At 47.5% G+C, this 19,811-nt stretch overlaps 1 protein-coding gene and 2 non-coding genes across 4 annotated transcripts; all 3 read left to right on the top strand.

Moving 5' to 3' along the window:
- The first annotated feature begins 4,481 nt into the window (after positions 1–4,481).
- TBRG4 (transforming growth factor beta regulator 4) lies at positions 4,482–15,665 on the top strand. 2 transcript variants are annotated; one of them, XM_037837271.1, is made up of 11 exons: positions 4,482–4,617; positions 6,096–6,560; positions 9,496–9,819; positions 10,610–10,781; positions 11,085–11,242; positions 12,061–12,168; positions 13,127–13,271; positions 13,512–13,757; positions 14,040–14,148; positions 14,256–14,370; positions 15,340–15,665. In XM_037837271.1, the coding sequence occupies exons 2-11, from the start codon at positions 6,147–6,149 to the stop codon at positions 15,439–15,441; spliced, it is 1,893 nt and encodes a 630-aa protein (XP_037693199.1). In that variant the 5' UTR covers positions 4,482–4,617; positions 6,096–6,146; the 3' UTR covers positions 15,442–15,665. The 2 variants fall into 2 exon arrangements, 1 of the variants encoding a protein (XP_037693199.1); XR_005217084.1 differs by lacking the exon at positions 15,340–15,665 and having other exon boundaries at positions 13,512–13,740; positions 14,256–14,296.
- LOC119535610 lies at positions 10,286–10,422 on the top strand. The gene has a single exon (XR_005217226.1). It is a non-coding gene; the product is annotated as a small nucleolar RNA SNORA5 (small nucleolar RNA).
- Positions 10,852–10,985, top strand: LOC119535609. Its single transcript, XR_005217225.1, has one exon. It is a non-coding gene; the product is annotated as a small nucleolar RNA SNORA5 (small nucleolar RNA).
- Positions 15,666–19,811: the final 4,146 nt, after the last annotated feature.

Raw genomic sequence — 19,811 nt, 5'->3', positions numbered from 1 at the left:
ATTTATGGCTTCTCTGGTTTATGGCCTTGAAACCACCACCTGCTAACCCACTTTTCCACTGGGATATCCCTTCCCTTACTGGTTTGCAGAAGTTTCCATTTCCTTTGTTTGAGCTCCCACCTCCTCATGTTTATTCAGAAGAAGCTTGCTCCACTGCAAGAAAAGTTAATGCTTCCTCTCCCTTTGCAGCATCTGGTAAAGCCAGTTCTAGCCAGCTCTCCTGACTGCATATGCAGCCCTGACCTAAGTCACCATTGCCTAATTATAATAATAAAAATCACACCATCTGGGCAGGCTAAGCTGCCATTTTTCAACATGCAACAAGTGAAGTAGCATGATTTGGAACTGCACATTCTCCACTTTAGCCCACCACCTAACCCATGTCATCTCACCCCATCTTTAGCCACTCCCTCAAGCCCACCTTCCCCAAACAGTATAAAAGTCCCTGACCCCTTCTGCTCTGGGAGAGAGATCTGAGGTTTATCTCCTTTACCTCCTATCTCCTTCCTAGCTGCTCAGAGCAAACTCTTTTCTCGAAATCCTGGTGTCAAGGCATTGAATTCTGTGTGCATTGGGCAACGAGACCACTGTGAGTAGTATCAGCCTCACAGAAATCTTAGAACAATGCTTTTACAGTGTGCTTCCAGGAAACAAAGGTATTCAGTACCACAATCTTCAGTCTGGTGACTTTATATATTGGAAATGACACCTCCGTAAAGACCCACTCCAACCTCACTAGAAAGGACCCTATCAGATAGTTTAATCTAACCCATGTGCAGCTAAATTAGAAGTATTGATTCTTGGATTCATATTTCTCATTTAAAGAAAGGCCCCAGCCCCTCCCCCCAAAATTTATTCCTACTGGAGAACTAAAGCTCAAAACTACCAAGGACCAGAAGTAGATGGCATCTAATGTACACAGCTATCCCAAGACCCAGGACCAGGCCTGAATAATTAATACTTACTGCTGACCTTAGGCTTAAGTCACCCAGATGTAGACGACATGTGATGTAGACAGCTAGCCCAAGAACCAGGACCACACCTGATTTTCATCAAATTAAATGAACTCAATAATGCCTGCTATAATCTTCATTATTTTTTATTTGCTTTCTTATTTGTACTTTTTATTCCTCCGGCACCCCTTCTTTTGTATTGTACCCCAGTCCTTCTCTGCCCTCCTATAATGAATCCTACCCCTTTTAAAACTTCTCATTCTTGCACTTACCTTCTCTTTCTGGAGCCTTGCTATTCATCATTCTTTGTTCCAAATCATACAAAGGACTGCTGATGTAAGCAATCTATCAAATTGCTGGGTCTGCACTAATTTAGACTCCATGGAAGGGCCAGTTATTGGCTGCACTCATAGGCACTTATCTAGTTGGCTAAATCTCAAATCTTGGGGAAACTTGGTTCATAGCATATTTTCAAACCTTCCTAATCCTTTTTCTCATTATAGCCTGTTATGTTTTGAAGCTGTATGTTATGCAGAAAAACATGTTCTTAAATCTAATCCATTCCTGTGGGTGTGAGCCCATTGTAAGTAGGTTCTTTTGATGAAGCTACTTCAGTTAAAGTGTGATCCACCTCATTCAGGATGGGACTTAATTCTGTTACTGAAACCCTTTATAAGAGAATAAAATTCAGACACAGGGAGAGAAAACCATGGAAGCAAGAAGCTGAAATCATCAAAACCCAAAAGAGAAGAGAGACCAGCAGGGTAGCTCCTTTGCCATGTGACAGGGGACCCAGGATCGCCAACAGCCAGCCCCAGAACATTCTTCAGGAAGAAAACATCACCCTGATGATGCCTTGATTTGGACTTTTTCCCAGCCTCAAACGATAAACGAAAAATTCCCATTGTTTAAGCTGAGCCATTTCATCATATTTGCTTTGAGAAGCCTCAGAAACTAAAATATATACAGTACAATATCTCTTATTCATCTTCTCATCTTCAGAACAACAGCCACAACTATCTCCCAAGTCATGCTAATGCAGCAAAACTTTGATCTTGAAGCTTGCATTATAAAACTTATTTCTGTAATGATGAAACTAAGCCTAATTATAATTAATACCTAAGAATTACCCCCTGAAAACCTCCTTGTTGCTCAAATGTTTCCCTTCTCTAAGCCAAACTCACTACCTTCCCCTTTACATGGAACAGGATGTGCTTCCCAAGGGATGTGCTTCCTGGCACTGGGGGATTAATATAAAATGTTGATCGGTGACGCTTTCAGAAAAGATCTTGATCAAAAGGGTGAAATATAAAAAGATATAAAACAAAATAGAGTTACTATGGCTAAGAGATTTAAAATGGATTCAGAAAGTCATTCTGGAGGTTACTGGTAGGTTCGGAGCCGTTCAAGAATTCATACAATGCAGCGAGTCAAAGTTTAAGTATAAAGTTTTAGATTTATTAGAGGAAGAAAGCAGGTGGGAGCCAGCAGAAAAGAAGAAAAAGATAATGGCTCCCGTTCTCTATCTGAGAGCAGCATTCTTTAAGGGAAAAAAGGAACCCACGTTGGGTAGGGTGTCTGCTGTGATGTTCTGTGCCTCAGTTGGGTGAGTGCTTATCTAGTTTTGGGGTAATTGGTTGGTAGACTTCAGAGACAATATTCTTTTTAGGAAAGCAGCTGTGTTATCTAGCTGGGGAGAGCAGGCCTTCTTGGTTGTTTATTTTATAGGCATCTCTGACCTTGCCTTATCCACCTTTGAGGGGCCACTGCGACGGCCTTGAACAGCTTTAAACAGCCTTCATTCTTTAGTCTATGGGGCACCTGTTTTCTTGTGAGATAAGCTGTGGGGCCCCTGAGTTAGAAACTCCTTTTACATGTTAGTTTCTTCTTCTGGGATCTAACTTTTAAGCAAATATCAATCAGATATCACAAACTGCCAAAATATGCAAAGTCGCAAGCAACAGTGTTCCTCAAAGCCCTAAGGGCATCTCAACGTCATAAACAAACCACAAGATAGAGAACTCAGTAAACTAACCTGAAGGACAATTCGAGTACCCTAAATATCCACCAACCACAAACAGCTTATCTAATCTTTTTCTTTTTCTTTAAAAACTCTTGCCTGGAGATGTCAAGAGGGGACAGGATTTGGGTTGCTACCTGAACCTGTGCTCCCCGAATTGCAATTCAAAGACTCCAAATAAATGCCTTTGTTGCCTTGTACCTTAGTTTATTATTTCTTGGTTGAAAGTCTCCTTACTAGAAACATGAATAGCTAGAAAGTTAGAAGTTCATAAAGCTAGCCTACAAAATCAGGAAATGATTTTCAAAACTGAATTATAAATTCAGCCAAACTACCTAATAAGTGGGAGGGTATATTAAAGACAATTTCAGTCCTGCAAGGTCATTAAAATCGACCCCTTTATATAATTTCTTGGGGAGCTACTGGAAGATACGCTCCATCCAAGCAAGGGCATAAACCATGAGAGAGAATAAAGAATATAGGAAATAAGAGAACCAACATAGAAGAGTAGCAAAAAGAACACTCAGGATAATGGTAAAGGGAGATCCTTGGATGACGATTGTGCCTAGATGATAGCCAGTGATAATCCAGGGGTTTTGGAGATCCATTGGAAGGCAGATGGCTATGGGAGTCAAATTAAGCAGGGGGTGTATCTGTTGTGTGATGGATTTGGGGTAGAATTTGTTATAAATACATGGAATCTTAATTAGTCTAATATAAAACAGATATTATTGATTCCATGGAAAATAAAAAGCTGCTCAGGAAAGAAAATCAATCATTTTCCATATATAGCCCACAGATGGGTTTTGTTTGGTTTAGCCAGCTGTTATTTTGTAACTTAATTCCAATGCTAAAAGAAGTAAAACAAAATAGAGTTACTATGACTAAGAGATTTTAAATAGAGTTGGAGGGCATTCTGAAGGTTACTCTTATGCAAGAGATTGCACATAAAAATCCAGATTTCTTTCCTTTCTTCTCTCCTTCCTCCCTCCCTCCCTTCTTTCTTTTACATTGCAAGATCTAGGAAAGTTGTGCCTGCGTTTCCACAGGAGGACCTTCAGCTGGGGCTGGAAACCTGCGCTGCAGTAGTTCTCCAGTTTCCACTTGGCTGCCTTCCCCCAAATAGTCATAAACCCAGGCCCTACAGAGCCAATGTCTTTGATTCCCTTCCCAGGCCCACCCCTCGGTTTCTGTCTTTGGACCGCCCCTAGAGGCACCTATAGTTCTGCAGAGACCATGAGAGGCTGTCTGGGGTGGGGGGGTGGAGTGGAGCACTGATTGACAAGAGAAGATTGTCTCCCATACTCCGCTTGAGGAGCCTTGGGGGATAGGTGGAAGGGCGCCTAAGCCTTGCAGCCCGCGTTTCCGGATTCTTTAAATTCATCGCCCTCCCATTTTTAGACGTTTCCCATCATCCATCTTTCACTCATCCTAACACTCTGCTCCACGTGATTGTTTGCCCTCAGCAAAGATGGCATCAGGCAGGAAGCGTCAGCGAGCGTGGCTTCTGGCTGGCCGGTGCGCGGCGAGCCTTGCTTCCGGGCGGCGCTCCGGGTGACGTAGTGAGCGCGCCGCGCCTCGTGGGCTGAGCGACGGCGCGCGAAGTAGATGGAGGTCATCTGGGGCGGTGGCTGTGGCGGCGGGGTAAGTCTCGGGCCAGGAAGGAAACCCGGGCTGCTGAGCCTGGGTCCTGATGTCCTGGCTGAGGAGGGACACTGAGGGACGGGGGTTGGGGTGAGGTGGGCCGGGGGGGGGGTCTCCGGTCGAGTAGGACAGGGGCCGGGAGCCGGGGCCCGGCCGCGGCGCACGCTCCTGTCCCCCGAGCTTCCGCTTGACGCCCTCCCGGGTCTCCACAGCTTTCCCGGTGTCCCCAGAGAGCCGGATTTCCTTACCTCGAGCAGGTCGTTTCTTAGCTGCATTTGAGAGTCAACATTTCCGGGTTGGTATTTGGCCTAAACCAAAGTCAGATTTCTGGACCTCGATTTTCTGTAAACTGCGAATTATAACCCTAGCTCGATTTTATTAAGTCGAAAACCTTTTTCCAGTGCTTCCACACTATGCCTGGGGTCCGTTAGGTGTTAAGTGGCAGCTGTTGCTTGGGCAAATAATTCCTCCGCTCTGGCCTCATTTTCTTTTTTTCTTTATGTAGAAGTTGGACTGAGCTTTTTTACAGTTGCAGTAGTCTATTCGTTTAAAAAATGAAATGTGCCGGCCATATACCACGTTCCGGGGAAATGGAAGTCTTGTTCTCTGTCGGAGAAGGGAGGCCTAGGTTAACATTTTACCGTGCCCTGTGACTGGCCTTACCTACATCGTTTAATCACCGTAACGGGCAAGACTGGCGGGTAGAACTATTAAAAGCAACATAGGGATGTGTTCCAAATATGGATTTAGAGGAGGAAATTCAGGGAGGCTTCCTGGAGGAAGTAGCATTTTATCTGGTCTTGGAAAGAGAAACGGTGTTTTGCTGGGTTTTATGGTGGGGAGCAACGGACGCTGCAGAGGTGTAATAAAATGAAAGTGCGCTGCCTGTTTAGGAAGAGGAGAAAGAAGAGGAGAGAAAAATGAGATAATTCTGGAAATGTCTTTTATGGTTGATTGACTCTTGGACATTTTTTTTTTTTTAAGTAAATTTATGATGTAATCTAGCCTAGGTTTGCCGAAGTTCACTCCTTTTTCTTTAAGTATTAAAATGTACCTACAGAAGCAGTGAAAATATGAATTATATGTCATAAGATCAGCCAGATCCAAAATATCTTGTCTTGTTGTCTCTGTAAACAAGGAATTCTTAATCCTCATTGCCCTTGAAATAAATTGAATTGCTATCTGAGCCCTTCCTGCAGAGATTTCCATTCAGTGGCTGTTGGGTGGGATCTGGAATTATGAATTGTTGAACCACTCCCTAGGTGAATTTGAGACATCCACGACTGAAAACCCTCTGACCCAAGATATCCTGTTCCTGCCTTTTGATATTTCATTGTGTTCTATACTGCTCCAAAAATTCTCTTGAGGGCTTGGGTTCAGAAAACCCTGTCACTTGCCTGTGGATAGTCAAAAGGAGTGTCTGGCTGGTTTTATGGAGAGAGTGGCTATAACTGTGTTTTATTTGCCATATTCTTCAGGGCTTTGGAATCACTTGTTAGGCATCTTGCCTCCCTGCCACCAGGGCCACCATGGCAGCCCGCCTGGTGAAGCAGTGCACATGCTTCCTGAGAGAAGCCATCCGCTTCACACCTGCCTCATCTCCAGTTGGCCAGTTGAGACTTGCTGGTGTAGCCCATAGGACTCTGACTTCCTCAACAGTCTCACCCAGTTCCCACTTCCCAGCTTCCTTGACGGGGCTCGTGGAGAAGGAGCCAGTGTTTACTCCCTACCCAGAGCACCAGGAGGTGGACCAGCTGATTGAAAAAGCTACCAGGCCAGAGGAACTGCTAGATCTGCTTGGTGCTGGTCACTGCTTGCACCAGAACCATGCTGCCCTCATCCTCATCCAGCTCTCCCGCCTGCTATTTAAGAATCCTGAAGACAAAGCCTCTGTCTTGCAGGACGCCCGCTTTCAGCAGCTTCTTCATCTTGCCAACAGTCAGGTAGGTTCTAAGATGTTGTCAGAGGAACATCAGGGATATTGGAGTCCCCAGCAGCCAGTTGCTGGCCGCTTGCTGTGTGCAGGCAGGGACTTTATTTTATGTTTAGGGATCCCTCAATGTCTTGTAACATTTGTCTTTAACATTTTATAGATTTCACAGTACTTTCATGTGCTTTTCTATTTTTCAAAATCCTCACAACAGTCCAGTTAAGTAAATACTGCTATTCCCATCTTACAAGCAAGGAACCAAGATTTAGAAAGACTTAACCAGTAACTAGAAGCACCAGGAAGCAAACCTGGTTCTTGTCTTTTCATTCATTGCTCTTTCCACTCACCGTAGTTGATATCAACAGGTGTCCAGAAAGAAGATTATTTGGAGAAAGGAGGTTGACTGTCTTGACTTGTATTGATCCCCCGCGAGTGTCTGGTTGAGAGCTGGACACCACACTTGAGGCTGGAGTAGACAAAGAGGGGTGACTGGTGGAGGATCCCTGAAATGAGAGCTGGGGGTGGGAGTTATTGAACCATGCTCAGATACTTGAAATGACCATGGATAGAAAAGATAAGATCCATTTTGCGGCCCTGAGGGACAGAACTAGGACCACCAAGAAGCCAGTTTCTGCTCGGTGTCAGGAAAGATTCCCTTCGGGCAGGTTCTTTCCCTGGGCTCCGTAGGTTTTGCCAGACTGCCAAAAGCATCCGTAAAACGTGGCACAAAAAGGAGTTGCAAAGCCCTGCTCTGGCAGAATTGGCCCTCATTCACCATGCATTGGAGGATAGGTGGTGAGCTTCCTGTCCCTAGAGATGCTCAAGTGCTAAAATTGTCTCTCATTGTCAGGGGTCACACTAAACAGTGGCCTTCAGGCTGCAGGTTATGGAGTCTGTAGTGGGACGTGGTCACTTCTTCATTTGTGATGAGAAAATGTCAGGATTTATCACATGCATTGAACATGAATACTCTTTCATGGGACTTTTGTTTTCATTAAATCTATATGGGTGTGTGCATACGTATATGTGTGTACTAGGGTCATAGGGAAAATGTATTTCTTGCTGACAATCTAGGTAACAAAAAAAATGACCTTAATTAGGTCCCTTTTTGTTCAAAGACTGTAATTCTAATTGTTTATTGAATAATTCTTCCGCACACATACCCATCATGGATGTGGGTTTTATGAAACAAGACTAAATACTGTAACAGTTGCAAGCCAATTACAAACTGGGGAAAAAATATTTGCAATATATACAGTAACCAGGCTTTCTTTTAAAGTCTTCCTGCAGTCCAAGAAAATCTTCGGAAGGATGCGGGCACCCCCAAGTCTGGGGTGATACCAAGATGGGTTAAATTGAGCACCTTTCTCCTTCCTTTCTAGCCTTTAAGACAAAAACTTTGCTGCTGCAGTTCACTTTGTGTGTATTTCACTTCTTCCTCATTGCAGCAGTTGTGTTTCACCAGTGAAGAAACAGGGGCTGGGATGTTAGGAAACATAGGCCACCCATAATGGTAGTTAAGAGCCACTTGTCTTAGCACAGCAGAGCCAAGATTCAAGCTCAGATGTGATTCCAACTCAGGTACTGGCCTGTGGCCTGTGGACAGTCTCCCTGCAGGTTAATGGCAGGGTCACCCTTGTTCATAAACTAAGCAGAAACCAGAGGAGGAGGAGCTGCAGTGCAGAGAAGACCGGGCCCTGGGTTGGGACGGCCTGGGTGCTGATTCTAGCCCCACTCCTTAGTCCAAGATTTTGGGGAAATGACTTAACCTTGCCAAACGTTACTCTTCTCTTCATGTGGAATGATGATGAACCTCACGGGGTGATGGTGTATAATACATGTAATGCTCAGTGAGATGCCTGGCATGTAGTAGGAGTCCATTTAGAGGAAGAGAGTATATGGAAACTCAGTGCTTTCTGCATGACTTTTCTGTAAAACTACAATGGCTCTAAAAAATTTTTAAAGCCCACTTAGAAGAGGTAGTGGTGGTGAAAGCACAGCCTATTAGTTTACACCGAGAATGGCTCGGGGTTTGGGGGTGGGTAGGACTTAGCCATAAAAGGGGGTCTCTTTGCCTTCCTGTGAGTAGTCACACATCCTTTGACCCTCCATCACTGGGTGTGCTGTTTTCTGCACATACAGCAGAGGGAGTTCACAGCTGTTGTGCACTTGACCTCCGAGGCTCGCTCTACACCAATGTAGTCTGTGTTCATATGGTACTTGTATTCCCAAGAAACCTCATATGCCAGAAATCTCCAGAAAATATTATTTTGTTGGGGAAAAAAAAGGATTTAGGAACTGGAGTGTCTCAGACTTAAAATAACAAGTTTTGTCCCTGAAGAAAAGTCTGTATGTTTTGAGGGGAAAAATGTCATTGCAAGCAAAAGTAGGAAATAGGTTGCCAAAACTGACCTTAGCCTAACTGCTTCCTTATTTGTCATTTAGTTCACACTCCACCCAACTTTCATTCTTTTCTCTGACCTTTGGCCTTGGCTTTACAATTTGGCTTGCAGCACTGGTGGGAGTGCAAGATAAACTCTGCTTACAGCTGCAAGTGGTGGTCACTCACTGTTTAGCCACGTTAGGTCAAATTTGTGTTAGGGAAATGAGGAGAATTTCTCTTATTCAGAGTTTTGGTTGCTTGGTTGTGAGCAGTAGCAAACAACTTTGGCTAACATGAATAGAAATCAGATTGATTGGAGGCCGGAGAACCAGGCTCAGAAAACAGACAGACCCAGAGAGAGGCCGTGAGGGAGAGTTGGGAGCAGCCTGGAGCCTGGCCCTTCTAGGAGGGCCTGTGTTGGAGAAGCACAGTGGAGCAAGTTGTAGTAAGTATCTGTAAAATAAGGTTCTGAGAGGCAGCTTCCAGCACTTAGCCTGCCATGTAATGAAATGGTACTGGCACAGCTCCAAGTGTGACCCCTGCTCTGGCCCTTCCCCCTTTCCAGTTATCGTCCGTCTGGCACGGAACCCTCGTGAAGCTGCTCAGGAGCCTCTATGCATTGGCACTACCCCAGGCCTCCAGTGAACTCCGATCGGTGGAGCAGGAGGTCCACTGGCGCCTGCACAGGCTTAAGTACAAGCAGTTAGCCTTCCTGGCCGAGTCCTGTGCCACCTACATGCAGGAGCGGGGCTCCGGAGAGCTACTGGCTGAGCTGCTTGGGCACCTGGAGAGACGCTGGGCAGAAATCGAAGACAGCCGCATGGTGGTGGCCATCATGATGAAAACGGGCCACCTTTCTGAGTCACTGATGAACCGTCTGGAAGACAAGGTACTGGGGCTGAGAGCAGTGGGGAAGGAGCCTGTGGGGAAGGAGAACCTGGGTCTGAGCAGTTCATGTCCACTGGGACAGCAAATCACAGAGGGCTCCAGGCAGCAGGGATGGTGATATATCTTTGTGGCCACCGTTAATTGGCCAGGGCATGTCCACTTACCCTCCCAGGAGCCCTAGATGCAGATCCTGAATTCTTGCGCTCTGAGGAACTCTAGCACGTGCCACTCTAAGCACCTTCCCTTGATAGTGACTCCTAGTAGAGAATGGATATATCACCCTCTAAAATCGCTTCATGCTCATAACCTAACTTGGCCCTCCCAGCAACTTTGAGAAGTGGGCATGGCAGGCAGCCCCTGAAAAAACACAATGTCATAGGCCTGGACCGGGCCCTGGATTGCTTGGATTCTGGTTAGAATTCTTTCCCAGAGAGTATTGCACCTTCCCTTCCCTTGATTTCAGTCCCTGCAGTCAAGTCAAATTCAGCCCCTGTTCCTGCTATAGCAGGGGCTGGCCCGGATGGCTGCCACAGCAAGCTCTGTAGCTCATGGGCCCCAAGTCCCCTGTCCTGGGGCCTGGGGATAAGTTTGGCTGCAGACATTGCATTCTCCGCGTATGGGAGTTCCTGGGGCTGGGAGAAGAGGCGGACCCTGCACAGAGGGCCTGTGTTTAGTGAGCTCAGGCCCAGTTGCTGTCTCACAGGGGCTACACTGGATGGGACCCTTGCCCCCAGCTCTTCCCTGGCATCTCGGGCCATCAGGCTGACTCCCCACGTGGCTGTGGTTGACAGTGCCTGGAGCTGGTGGAGCAGTTTGGCCCTGATGAACTGCGAAAGGTGTTGGTGACTCTGGCGGCACATAATCGGCGGTCTTTGCCCTTGCTGCGGGCCATCTCCTACCACCTGGTCCAGAAGCCCCTTACTTTGACAAAAGGTGCCCTCTTGGACCTGGTGTACGCCTATGGTGAGACCCCTGGGCAGGGAACAATGAGGCCGGGCAAGCTCGGGCCATATAGGTTGGGCAGACCGATGCCTGCAGCCATGTCAAATTCAGTACCTGCCCACCCATGGCGGGCACTGGCCCAAAAGGCTGCCACAGAAACACTGTAACACATGGGCCCTGAGCCTCCCTCCTGGGCCTCAGGGATAAATTTTGTTACAGACAACTAGTTTCTAGACCTGGAATGCTGCGTGGGGTGGGGTGGGGTGGACCGGTGGGCCTGCGGATCCTCACCAGTTAATGGTTGTGGTCCACTTTGTCCTAAAGGCAAACTCAACTTCCACCAGACCCAGGTGTTCCAGCGCCTGGCAGCCGACTTGCTGCCCCACGTGCCCAGCCTGACGCCTGGCCAGGTCGCCCGGTGCGCCAAGTCCTTCACCTTCCTCAAATGGCTCAGTCTGCCATTATTCGAGGCCTTTGCCCAGGTGAGCGGGACTCCACAGCCTGGTGGGCTCCAAGGACCTGTTCCACGCCCACCTCCAGCCCCAAGCCTCGAGGAGCCAAGTTGGTGGTGTTTGGTGTCTAACCCTTGTCGTCGTCAGGGAAGCAAAACCAGTTGGAAAGTGCACAATTGTGACAAATATGTATTTATTTAACTTGGTTTATTAGGAAAGAGGTATTATACAGTAGTGGAAAAATGTATTTGTTAAATGTTTCCTCCATTATTTCACGGAACATCATTAATGTTACCATCTACCTGGGCAGCTATAGCAGATGACAGAGTAATGGCCCCTCTCTCTGGATAGGGGTCTGAAATGCCTGAGACCAAGGGTCTGCCTGCTGCCTTCCTCAGAGCCATCTCCTAAAACTAAGTGCCCTATAACAGAATTGTAAAGAAGGGTGATCCCTGTGCTTGCATTCAACTAGAGTTATGGTTAAAGACTATCTCTTAATCCATTTTCAGAGGCAGACATTTTCTAGAACCCCTAAGGGCAAAGACTTCTAGGCATCCCCTTGAAAGTAATGCTTGTTGGGGGTCAGGGGTGTGGCCTCCCTGCTGGCCCTGCATCAACTGCCCTGTAGGGCTGGGAGTTTGTGAGGCCTGGTGGGAGGGTCTGGGCTCTGCATAGCTTCTGCCCCCCTCTCTGAGAGGCCCTTCCAGCTGACGCTGGCCCTCCCAGGCTCCTCCCAGACCTGGGGCCAGCTGGGCACTCTTGCTGTCCCATCCCCAGGGGGTGGGCAGGACAGTCTTGTTGGTCAGAGCCATGTTTCTTATCACTGTGCCTTCCTGTGTCCACCCCAGAACGTCCTTGACAAGGCTGAGACCATCCCTCTGTCGCATCTGTGCAACGTGGTCCTGGCATTTGCCCATCTGAACTTCCATCCAGAACAAGAGCAGTTCTTCAGCCTGGTATTGTTTTGGTGCTTCCCTTTCTCCTCCTCTCTTTCTTCCCAGTTAGGAACAGCTTGGGAGAGGGGAGAGGAAAGAAGTTGTGCCCATGGTGGGGGGAGGAGCTGGCTGCAGCCAGGGCATCCCAGGGATGGGTTGGGGGATGGGTCACACAGGCAGAAACCCCAGCGTGCCTGCCCGTGGATCTGAGAGGGGCAGGTCTGTCTCGGGCCACGCACTAGGTGACTCGCTCACTCCCTCACTCAGGCCTGGGTTGCCTTCAGTCTCATTTCCTGGTGCTCCACTTTGTGCCCTCTGGTGCTCAAAAACCGTAGTGAGCCACTCCCAAGATCTGCTTGGAAGACCTCACAGCAGTGTGTGGGCCCCCACGCGAAGTCTGCTAGCTCACTGGGTGAGAGCATTCTTGATGAAGAGCTCGGGGCGTCTGTGGTGCGAGCAGATCAGATGGGACCCCAGGGTCCCTTTGGACAACAGGCCCTGGCAGGACTTGCCTGGTGCCATTCTAGAAGCAGCCAGCAGAGGGTGCCCCACCCGGCCGGCTCCATGCCTGCGTTTCTGCCCCTGTGCAGCACTCTTCACCTGCCCTTCCCTTTCCTGATCTGTGATACCTCTCAGAGAGGGCCAGAGACTCCTTTCTCCTTTGTCTCAGGTTCTCACTGAAGTGATTTTGTGGCATAAGGCATCTGCCAGGAAAGGGGATAGTTTAGGAAAGACCTAGCTAAGTGGCAGTGTTGGGGGTTACCCTTCCTGTTTCCAGATTGGGAGGGACCAGCTGTTTATAGGGAATGAGGAAGGCTTCTCGGACCTGCCACCCCAAGGATGCTCCCAACCCAACCAGGTGCCTCCTGGCCAGGGTTCGTCTTACTCCTCTGCCAGCCTCCAGCCCTCTGGCCTCAGTGTGAATGGGGTTGTGAGGCAGCTTAGGCTTTCTCCACCCACACCTTGTCCCTGTCCCCAGGTGCACAGGAAGCTAGCATCAGAGCTGGCAGGCCTGCCCCCAGCTCTCCAGTTGGATGTGGTGTGGTCCCTGTGTGTGCTGCAGCAGGTGCAGGAGGCAGAGCTACAAGCTGTCCTCTGTCCAGAGTTTCACACCCAATTTGTAGGTGAGTGGTAGTGGGGAGCCTGGGCATTGTCCCCTCTCCCTCTTAGTGAAGGTGATCTCGTGCCTCTGTCTTCTCCCTGCGGGGGGCCACAGAACCTAACTATTTCCGACTTGCCTCTTGACCCAGAGATCCAGGGTGGGACTCAGTGGTGTGGGGCTACTGCTTCTGCCCTCTGGGCCCTTACCCCACCGAACCTGCCTGCGTGCCCTCCAGCTGCCCACCCACTCCCGCTCTTCTTAGGTGGCAAGTCTCCAAAGGATCAGGACGCCCTTCAGAAGCTGCTCCACATCAACGCCACTGCCCACCTGGAACACCCCGAATACACAGGCCCTCTCTTGCCAGCCTCAGCCTTGGTCTTCAGACCCACAGACCTTGACCAGAAAGTGACCCCTTTGCAGAAGGAGCTGCAGGAGACTCTGAAGGGGCTTGTGGGAAGTGCAGACAAGGTCTGCTTCACAGTGGCCACACAGTACGGCTGGGTTCTGGGTAAAGACACCCTCCTTCCTCTCTCCTGCCTAGTTGACACTGGCTGATTCTCCTGAGACCTCCCAAGACCCCCAGCGGCCTGGCCCCATCGCCTCTCCCAGGGCCCGGGGATCATGGCTTGCAGCAGACATCAGGGTCAGGCTGCAGCTCTCCCACGCACTCTTGGGCTGGTTGGCCCTGAGGTGTGGTGCGCATTGGGGTATGCCCTCAAGCAAGTCAGATGCCCCTGGTCCATGCCGCCCATCAGTCTCCCAGGGATGTCAGTCCCCACATCTTCCCCAGATGCTGAGGTGCTGCTGGATGCCGATGGCCAGAGTCTAGCCCCAAGGGACTTCATCGCTCCTCACGCCCAGCCAGTCGGGAGCCAGCCACTGCCCCCTGGGGCCAAGAGGTAAGAGTGGCCCCTGGGAGGGGTATGGGGGGCTTTGCATCTCCCTCCTCCTTGGAGGGGCTGCCAAGAGCAAACAGTTTTCACCCCTCCCTCTTTCATTCTCCCAGGCTGGCCTTCCTGCGATGGGAGTTCCCCAACTTCAGCAGCCGGAGCAAGGACTTGCTGGGTCGCTTTGTGCTGGTTCGGCGCCACATGCTGGCTGCCGGCTTCCTTTTGGTGGATGTGAGTGCCTGGGGTGGTGGCAGGTCCGGGCTAGCAGTGAGCACAGCAGTCAGCACACCCTCCCCACCCACTGGATTGGGAGGGGGAGAGGTGAGTGAAGCCAGGCCTAAAGCCAGGAGGACACAGACCCATGCCCAGCCAGGCCCCGGTGCCCTCTCCCAGGAGCCTGGGGTGAGATGTTCCTGTGGGTGCTGGCTGCACCTTGCTACTTGGCCCAAGAGGAGCTCTCCAGTGTCAGCTGCCTTCCAGAAGTGATGAGAATAACCGGTGCTCAGGGCCGGGTTGGTGTGTTCTGAAGTCTACCTAGCGTGCACACTTGAACCTCACCTCTTGAGGTCGGCAGGGTTGGGGTTCCCCACTGGCGCATGAGAGGAAAGTGAAGTTTGGAAGGAGGGTGTGTTTTTCCCAAGGCTACACAGCTTTTACATACCCTGGTGGGGCTTAAGTCCAGCTCTTAGGGCACTTTCCTTGGAAAAGGCCAGGCTGGCAAGATGCCCAAGCTTAGTGCCACTCTCTTGAGGTCGTCACAGAGCTCTGACTGGACTAGCATCAGGTTCCTAGGTTTGTCTCCATCCTAGGTAATGTGCCAGGAGACCTTTGGACCATCATGTTTTGTTTCATTTTTTTTTCTTTTTTTTTTTTTTTTTTTCTTTATATAATCCTTTTTAAATTCTAGAACTATTCCAAGGCCCTGTGCAGATTGCTGACCCTGCCTTATATATGCTTGGGCCACTTGTAGCATTGGCAAAGCCAGGGTCTCTCCCCAAGCCCCAAAGCGTCTGCAGCCAGCAGTCGTCTTCCCTAGGACTTGGCAGCCAACGGCTTTGGGGTGCAGGAGCTTCTGGCCAGTCACCTAGCAAGCACTGAGGGATCCTTGCCCATCAGCATGAAAACAGCAGGCAGAGCCCCTGGGCAGCAGGGAGGAGGAGGCCCAGTCTGCCCTGACATGTCTCCGCTGCTTTCCACCAGGTCCCTTACTACGAGTGGCTGGAACTCAAGTCTGAATGGCAAAAAGGTGCCTACCTCAAGGACAAGATGCGCAAAGCTGTGGCAGAGGAAATGGCCAAGTGATCCTGTCCCCACGGCCTGGACTGTGTGCCCAGCGGCCTGACTGCTGTCTCACCCCGTAGGGCTCACCTTGGGCTCTGGGTGAGGAAGAGGTGTCAGGATTCAGGATGGACCTTCTCAGTGCAGGACCTTGGTCAAAAGTGGTGGTGGCCCATAGCCCCAAGTGGCGGATTTTCCTCTGGTGGATAATAAATCTTTAATTTTGGTGTTCAGCACCAAGAAGCTTCCCAGCCTTTGTCATGGTCTCCTGTTTGCCCTCGCCCACCTCTCTGTCTGTATTGGAGGGTAGGGAATCCGTGGCTCTGCCCTACACTCTCGTCTCGTCCTCCACCCCCAGCAGCGGATCTTGATGTTGCAGAGACCAGGAGCCTTGCAGGGGAAGGCAGGATATGGGACTTCAGGCCAGCTCTGCAGACAGAAAACTAGGGCTCAGCCCTGGGTCTTCTTCCTAACTCCCCAGATCACTCCAACTGCCTGCCTGTCAGCACCCGCTCCCTAGGTGCTTCGTGCCACCCACGAGGTGACCCCTCCTGAGCTGAGCCAATGGAGCTGCTGCTACTAGCCTGTGTGTGTATGGTCTGTGGCTTAGTGGCCCATAGTCAGCCTCAGAAATTGAGTCCTGGAATTTGTAATCAGGGGAAGCGGATAAGGTTCTCGTTGGATGGCTTGGGGTTCTAACTGATCTGGCTAATGAAACACCATCATTTTTGGGAACTTCTTTACCCTCATTTGTTTTGCGTCTGGTGAGTGGAGTAGACCCAAAGACCTGTGGTGCCCAGTGGCAGGAGTCTGGGGTATTGGTTGGGAGGACAGGTGCCCACTCAGCCACTGCTGCACTACCATTGCCACCATTTCCCGAGCCAAAGCTGAGCTGCTGTTGTGAAAGTCATCTACCTGGACAGGAGCCAGCTGTCAACACTTGCATCATCTCTGCTACTAAAGAGAGGAAAAGGCTTCTACCTTCCGGTCATCAGAACCCTGTGTTGGCAGAATCTGGGACTAAGCCAGCTGGCAAGGGAGTCTGGGAACTGTAGTTTGCCTCCAGCAATACAGAATCAAGGGTCAAATGGTAGGAATGGAGTTGGGAGTAAACAGAGGACTTTCCACTCCAGTCTCCCTATCCCAATGCACTCCCTATCCCCTCCACAGAGGCTCTTTGAAAAGTGCAAGTCTAGCCATTCCTCTGCCTAAAGCCTTCACTGCAGCGTTTGAGGAGGTGTGTGCTGGGTGAGGTGGGAGGCATCAAGGATACGGGGATGAGCAGAGCACACAGGTCCTTGTACTACAAGGGCAGTGCTGGTGCTTTTCATGTCACAGAGCAGAGGGAGGGGGAAGAAGAGAGTAGCCAGGGATGGTTTTCCAGTGGAAGCAACTGAACTGCTGACAGGCAGAACGGAGGAGTGGTGAGCATGGACAAAAGCACAGAGACAAAAATGGCTTAGGGTGTGCAGGGAACATAGAGTAGGAAGTGTGGTGTTTCCAGAAATGACAAGAGAGGGGCAGAACCAGGTTCAGGGGGTTTTGTGTGTATCATATTCAGAAATAAAAACTTATCCTGTTTACCAGAGGCCACTGGATTTTTTTTTTTCTACTTAACACTTTTATTTTCATATTAAGAATTGGAGATTTGCATGCCATTTGTAAGAAAAGCAATGATTCCCCCATGCCCTTTATCCAGTTTTCCCCCTCTGAGACTGGTACAAGACCAAACCAAGATATTGACAGTGAAAATCAGGAAGCAGACCATTGCCATCTCCTCCAGGATCCCTCATGTTGCCCTTTTGTGTTTGTACCCTCCTCACTAATATCCTCGGCTCCTTAACCACTGAAAACCACTACTCTGTTCCCCATTTCTGAATTCCTGTTATTTCAAGAATGTAATGTTAATAGCATCATGCAATAAATAACCCTTTGGAATTTGCTTTTTACACTCAGCGTAACTGGACACTCAACCAAGCTGCCTGAATCAAAGGTTCATTCCTTTCTATTGCTATTATGGATGTCTTGCTCTTTGTTACTTGTTTGTGACACATTGAAAGATCTGATTTGAGGCTATTACTGACAAAGCAACTATGAAATTTGTATACAGGTTTTTGTGTGAACATGTTTTTATGCCCACTTAATGTAATTGCTGGGTCTTAGTTTTTAAAGAAACTGCCAAACTTACAGAGAGGGTGTACCGTTTTGCATTCCCATCATCAATGTATGAGTGATCCTGTTTCCACATTGTTAACATCATTTGATGATGCCACTTTTTTTTTTTTTTTAGCTGTTCTCACAGGGGTCCCCTGTCATCTCATTGTGGCTTTAGTGTGCATTTCCCTGGTGACTAATGAAGTTGAACGTCTTTTCATGTTTTTTGTTTGTTTGTTTTTTGCTAATTGTGTGTCGTCTTTGTTGAAATGTCTTATGGGTTTTGCCCATGTTCTAAGTGGATTGTTTTCTTAATATTACTGTTGGCTTTTGAGTTTTTTGTAGATACTAGTCCTTTGTTGTGGTTTTAAAAGGTTTTCTTCCAGTCCATAGTATCACTTCATTCTTTTAATAGACTCTCACAGAGCTGCACTGGTGAATTCTACCAAACATTTAAAAAATTAACACTAATCCTCAGATTCTCCCCCTAAAAATAGAAGAGGACAGAACACTACTTAACTCATTATTTGAAGTCAGTCTTACACTATTATCAAATCCAGATACAGATGTCAAAGAAAATTACTGAAAAGAAAATTACAGACCAATATTCCTTATGGATAGCGGTGCATCATAGAATGAGTTAAATATTCCCTCCTTTTTTTGGAAGAGTTTGAGAAGAATTGTTCCTCATTCTTTAAAAGTTTGGTAGAATTCACCAGTGAACCCTCTGGTCCTGGGCTTTTCTTTGTTGGGAGATTTTAGCTTATTGATTCATTCTCCTTACTTGTTATAGATTTATTCAGATTTTCTGTTTCTTCTGGAATTCATTTTGGTAGTTCATGTGTTTTTAAGAATTTGTCCACTTCATCTAGATTTTCCAATTTGTTGCTGTTCAGTTGTTCTTATTCTGTTTTTGTAAGGTCAGAGGTAATGTTCACACTTTCACTTATGATTTTGGTAATTTGAGCCTTTTCTCTCTTTTCTTAATTTTGTAAGGCTTTCACAATTTTGTCAGTCTTCTGAAAAAGCTTTTCGTTTCATTGATTTTCTCCATTGTTTGTCTATTCTCCATCTCCTTTATTTCCACTCTAATCTTCATTATTTCCTTCCTTCTGTTAGCTTTGAGTTTAGCTTGCTTTTCTTTTTTCTCTTCCTTAAGGTGAACAGTTAGGTTACTGATTTGAGGTCTTTCTCTTTTTTTAATGTGGGTATTTACAGCTATAAATTTCCATTTTAGCACTACTTTGGTGCATCCCATAAGATTCAGTATGTTGTGTTTTATTTTCATTCACCTCAAAGCATTTTCTGATTTTCCTGTGAATTCTTTGACCCATTGATTGTTTAACAGTGTGATATTTAATTTACATGTGTTTGTGAATTTTCCATTTTTCCTTCTGTTATTAACTTCTAGTTTCATTCCTTCATCAGGCACGCCCTTGATTGTTACAAGGGACTTCATCAGGCACTCCCTTGGTTTGATGAGGTTCCAGAGTTGCAAAGTAGTTTATTTTAATTGCTTTTTCTAGCTCAGTGTATATTGTTATCCATCTATTTATGTTCCATGCCCAGAAATACATTGTTATAATTACTACTTTACCATCTGCCATCATTTCCTTAGCCCATTACAGCTTTGCTCCCACCCACCTCCTTTGTGCTGTTATGGGTAAATATATTACACATATACTGCATTTCTATCTGTTACAGGTCCAACAATATGTTATATGCATATTATTTTAAACATTTGCTTTTTAAATCATTTAAGAAGAGAAAGGAGAAAAATAATGCATTTCTGCTGTCTTTCATAATTGCCTTACCAGTGCTCTTTCCTTATGTGTATTCGAATTATTATCTTGGTTCATTTGCTTTCAGCCTGAGGAACTCCCTTATTAAGGCCGGTCTGCTAAGCAACAGATTCTCTCAATTTTTATTTATCTGGGCAAGTCTTTATTTGTGAAAGATAGCTTTGCTGAATACAGGATTCTTGGTTGACAGACTTTTTTCTTTGGGTATTTTAAATATATTTTTCTGCTTTCTGCTCTATCGTTTCTGCTAAGCAGCTGTTACTCTTATTAAGGTTCCTTTTAAGTCACCTTTTCAAGGTGACACTTTTAAGTGAGTTTTTCTTGCTACGTTCAAGATTTCCCTCGTGTTTTGACTTTCAACACTTTTTGGTTTCTGTTTTTAAGTCCCTTTGCATTTATCCCTACTTGAAGTTCATTAAGTATTTTAGATGTGTAGGT

Source organism: Choloepus didactylus, chromosome 5 (genome assembly GCF_015220235.1).
Source record: "Choloepus didactylus isolate mChoDid1 chromosome 5, mChoDid1.pri, whole genome shotgun sequence".
In the NCBI taxonomy this organism is placed as follows: Eukaryota; Metazoa; Chordata; class Mammalia; order Pilosa; family Megalonychidae; genus Choloepus; species Choloepus didactylus.
This window is presented reverse-complemented; position numbering and strand designations above follow the sequence as displayed.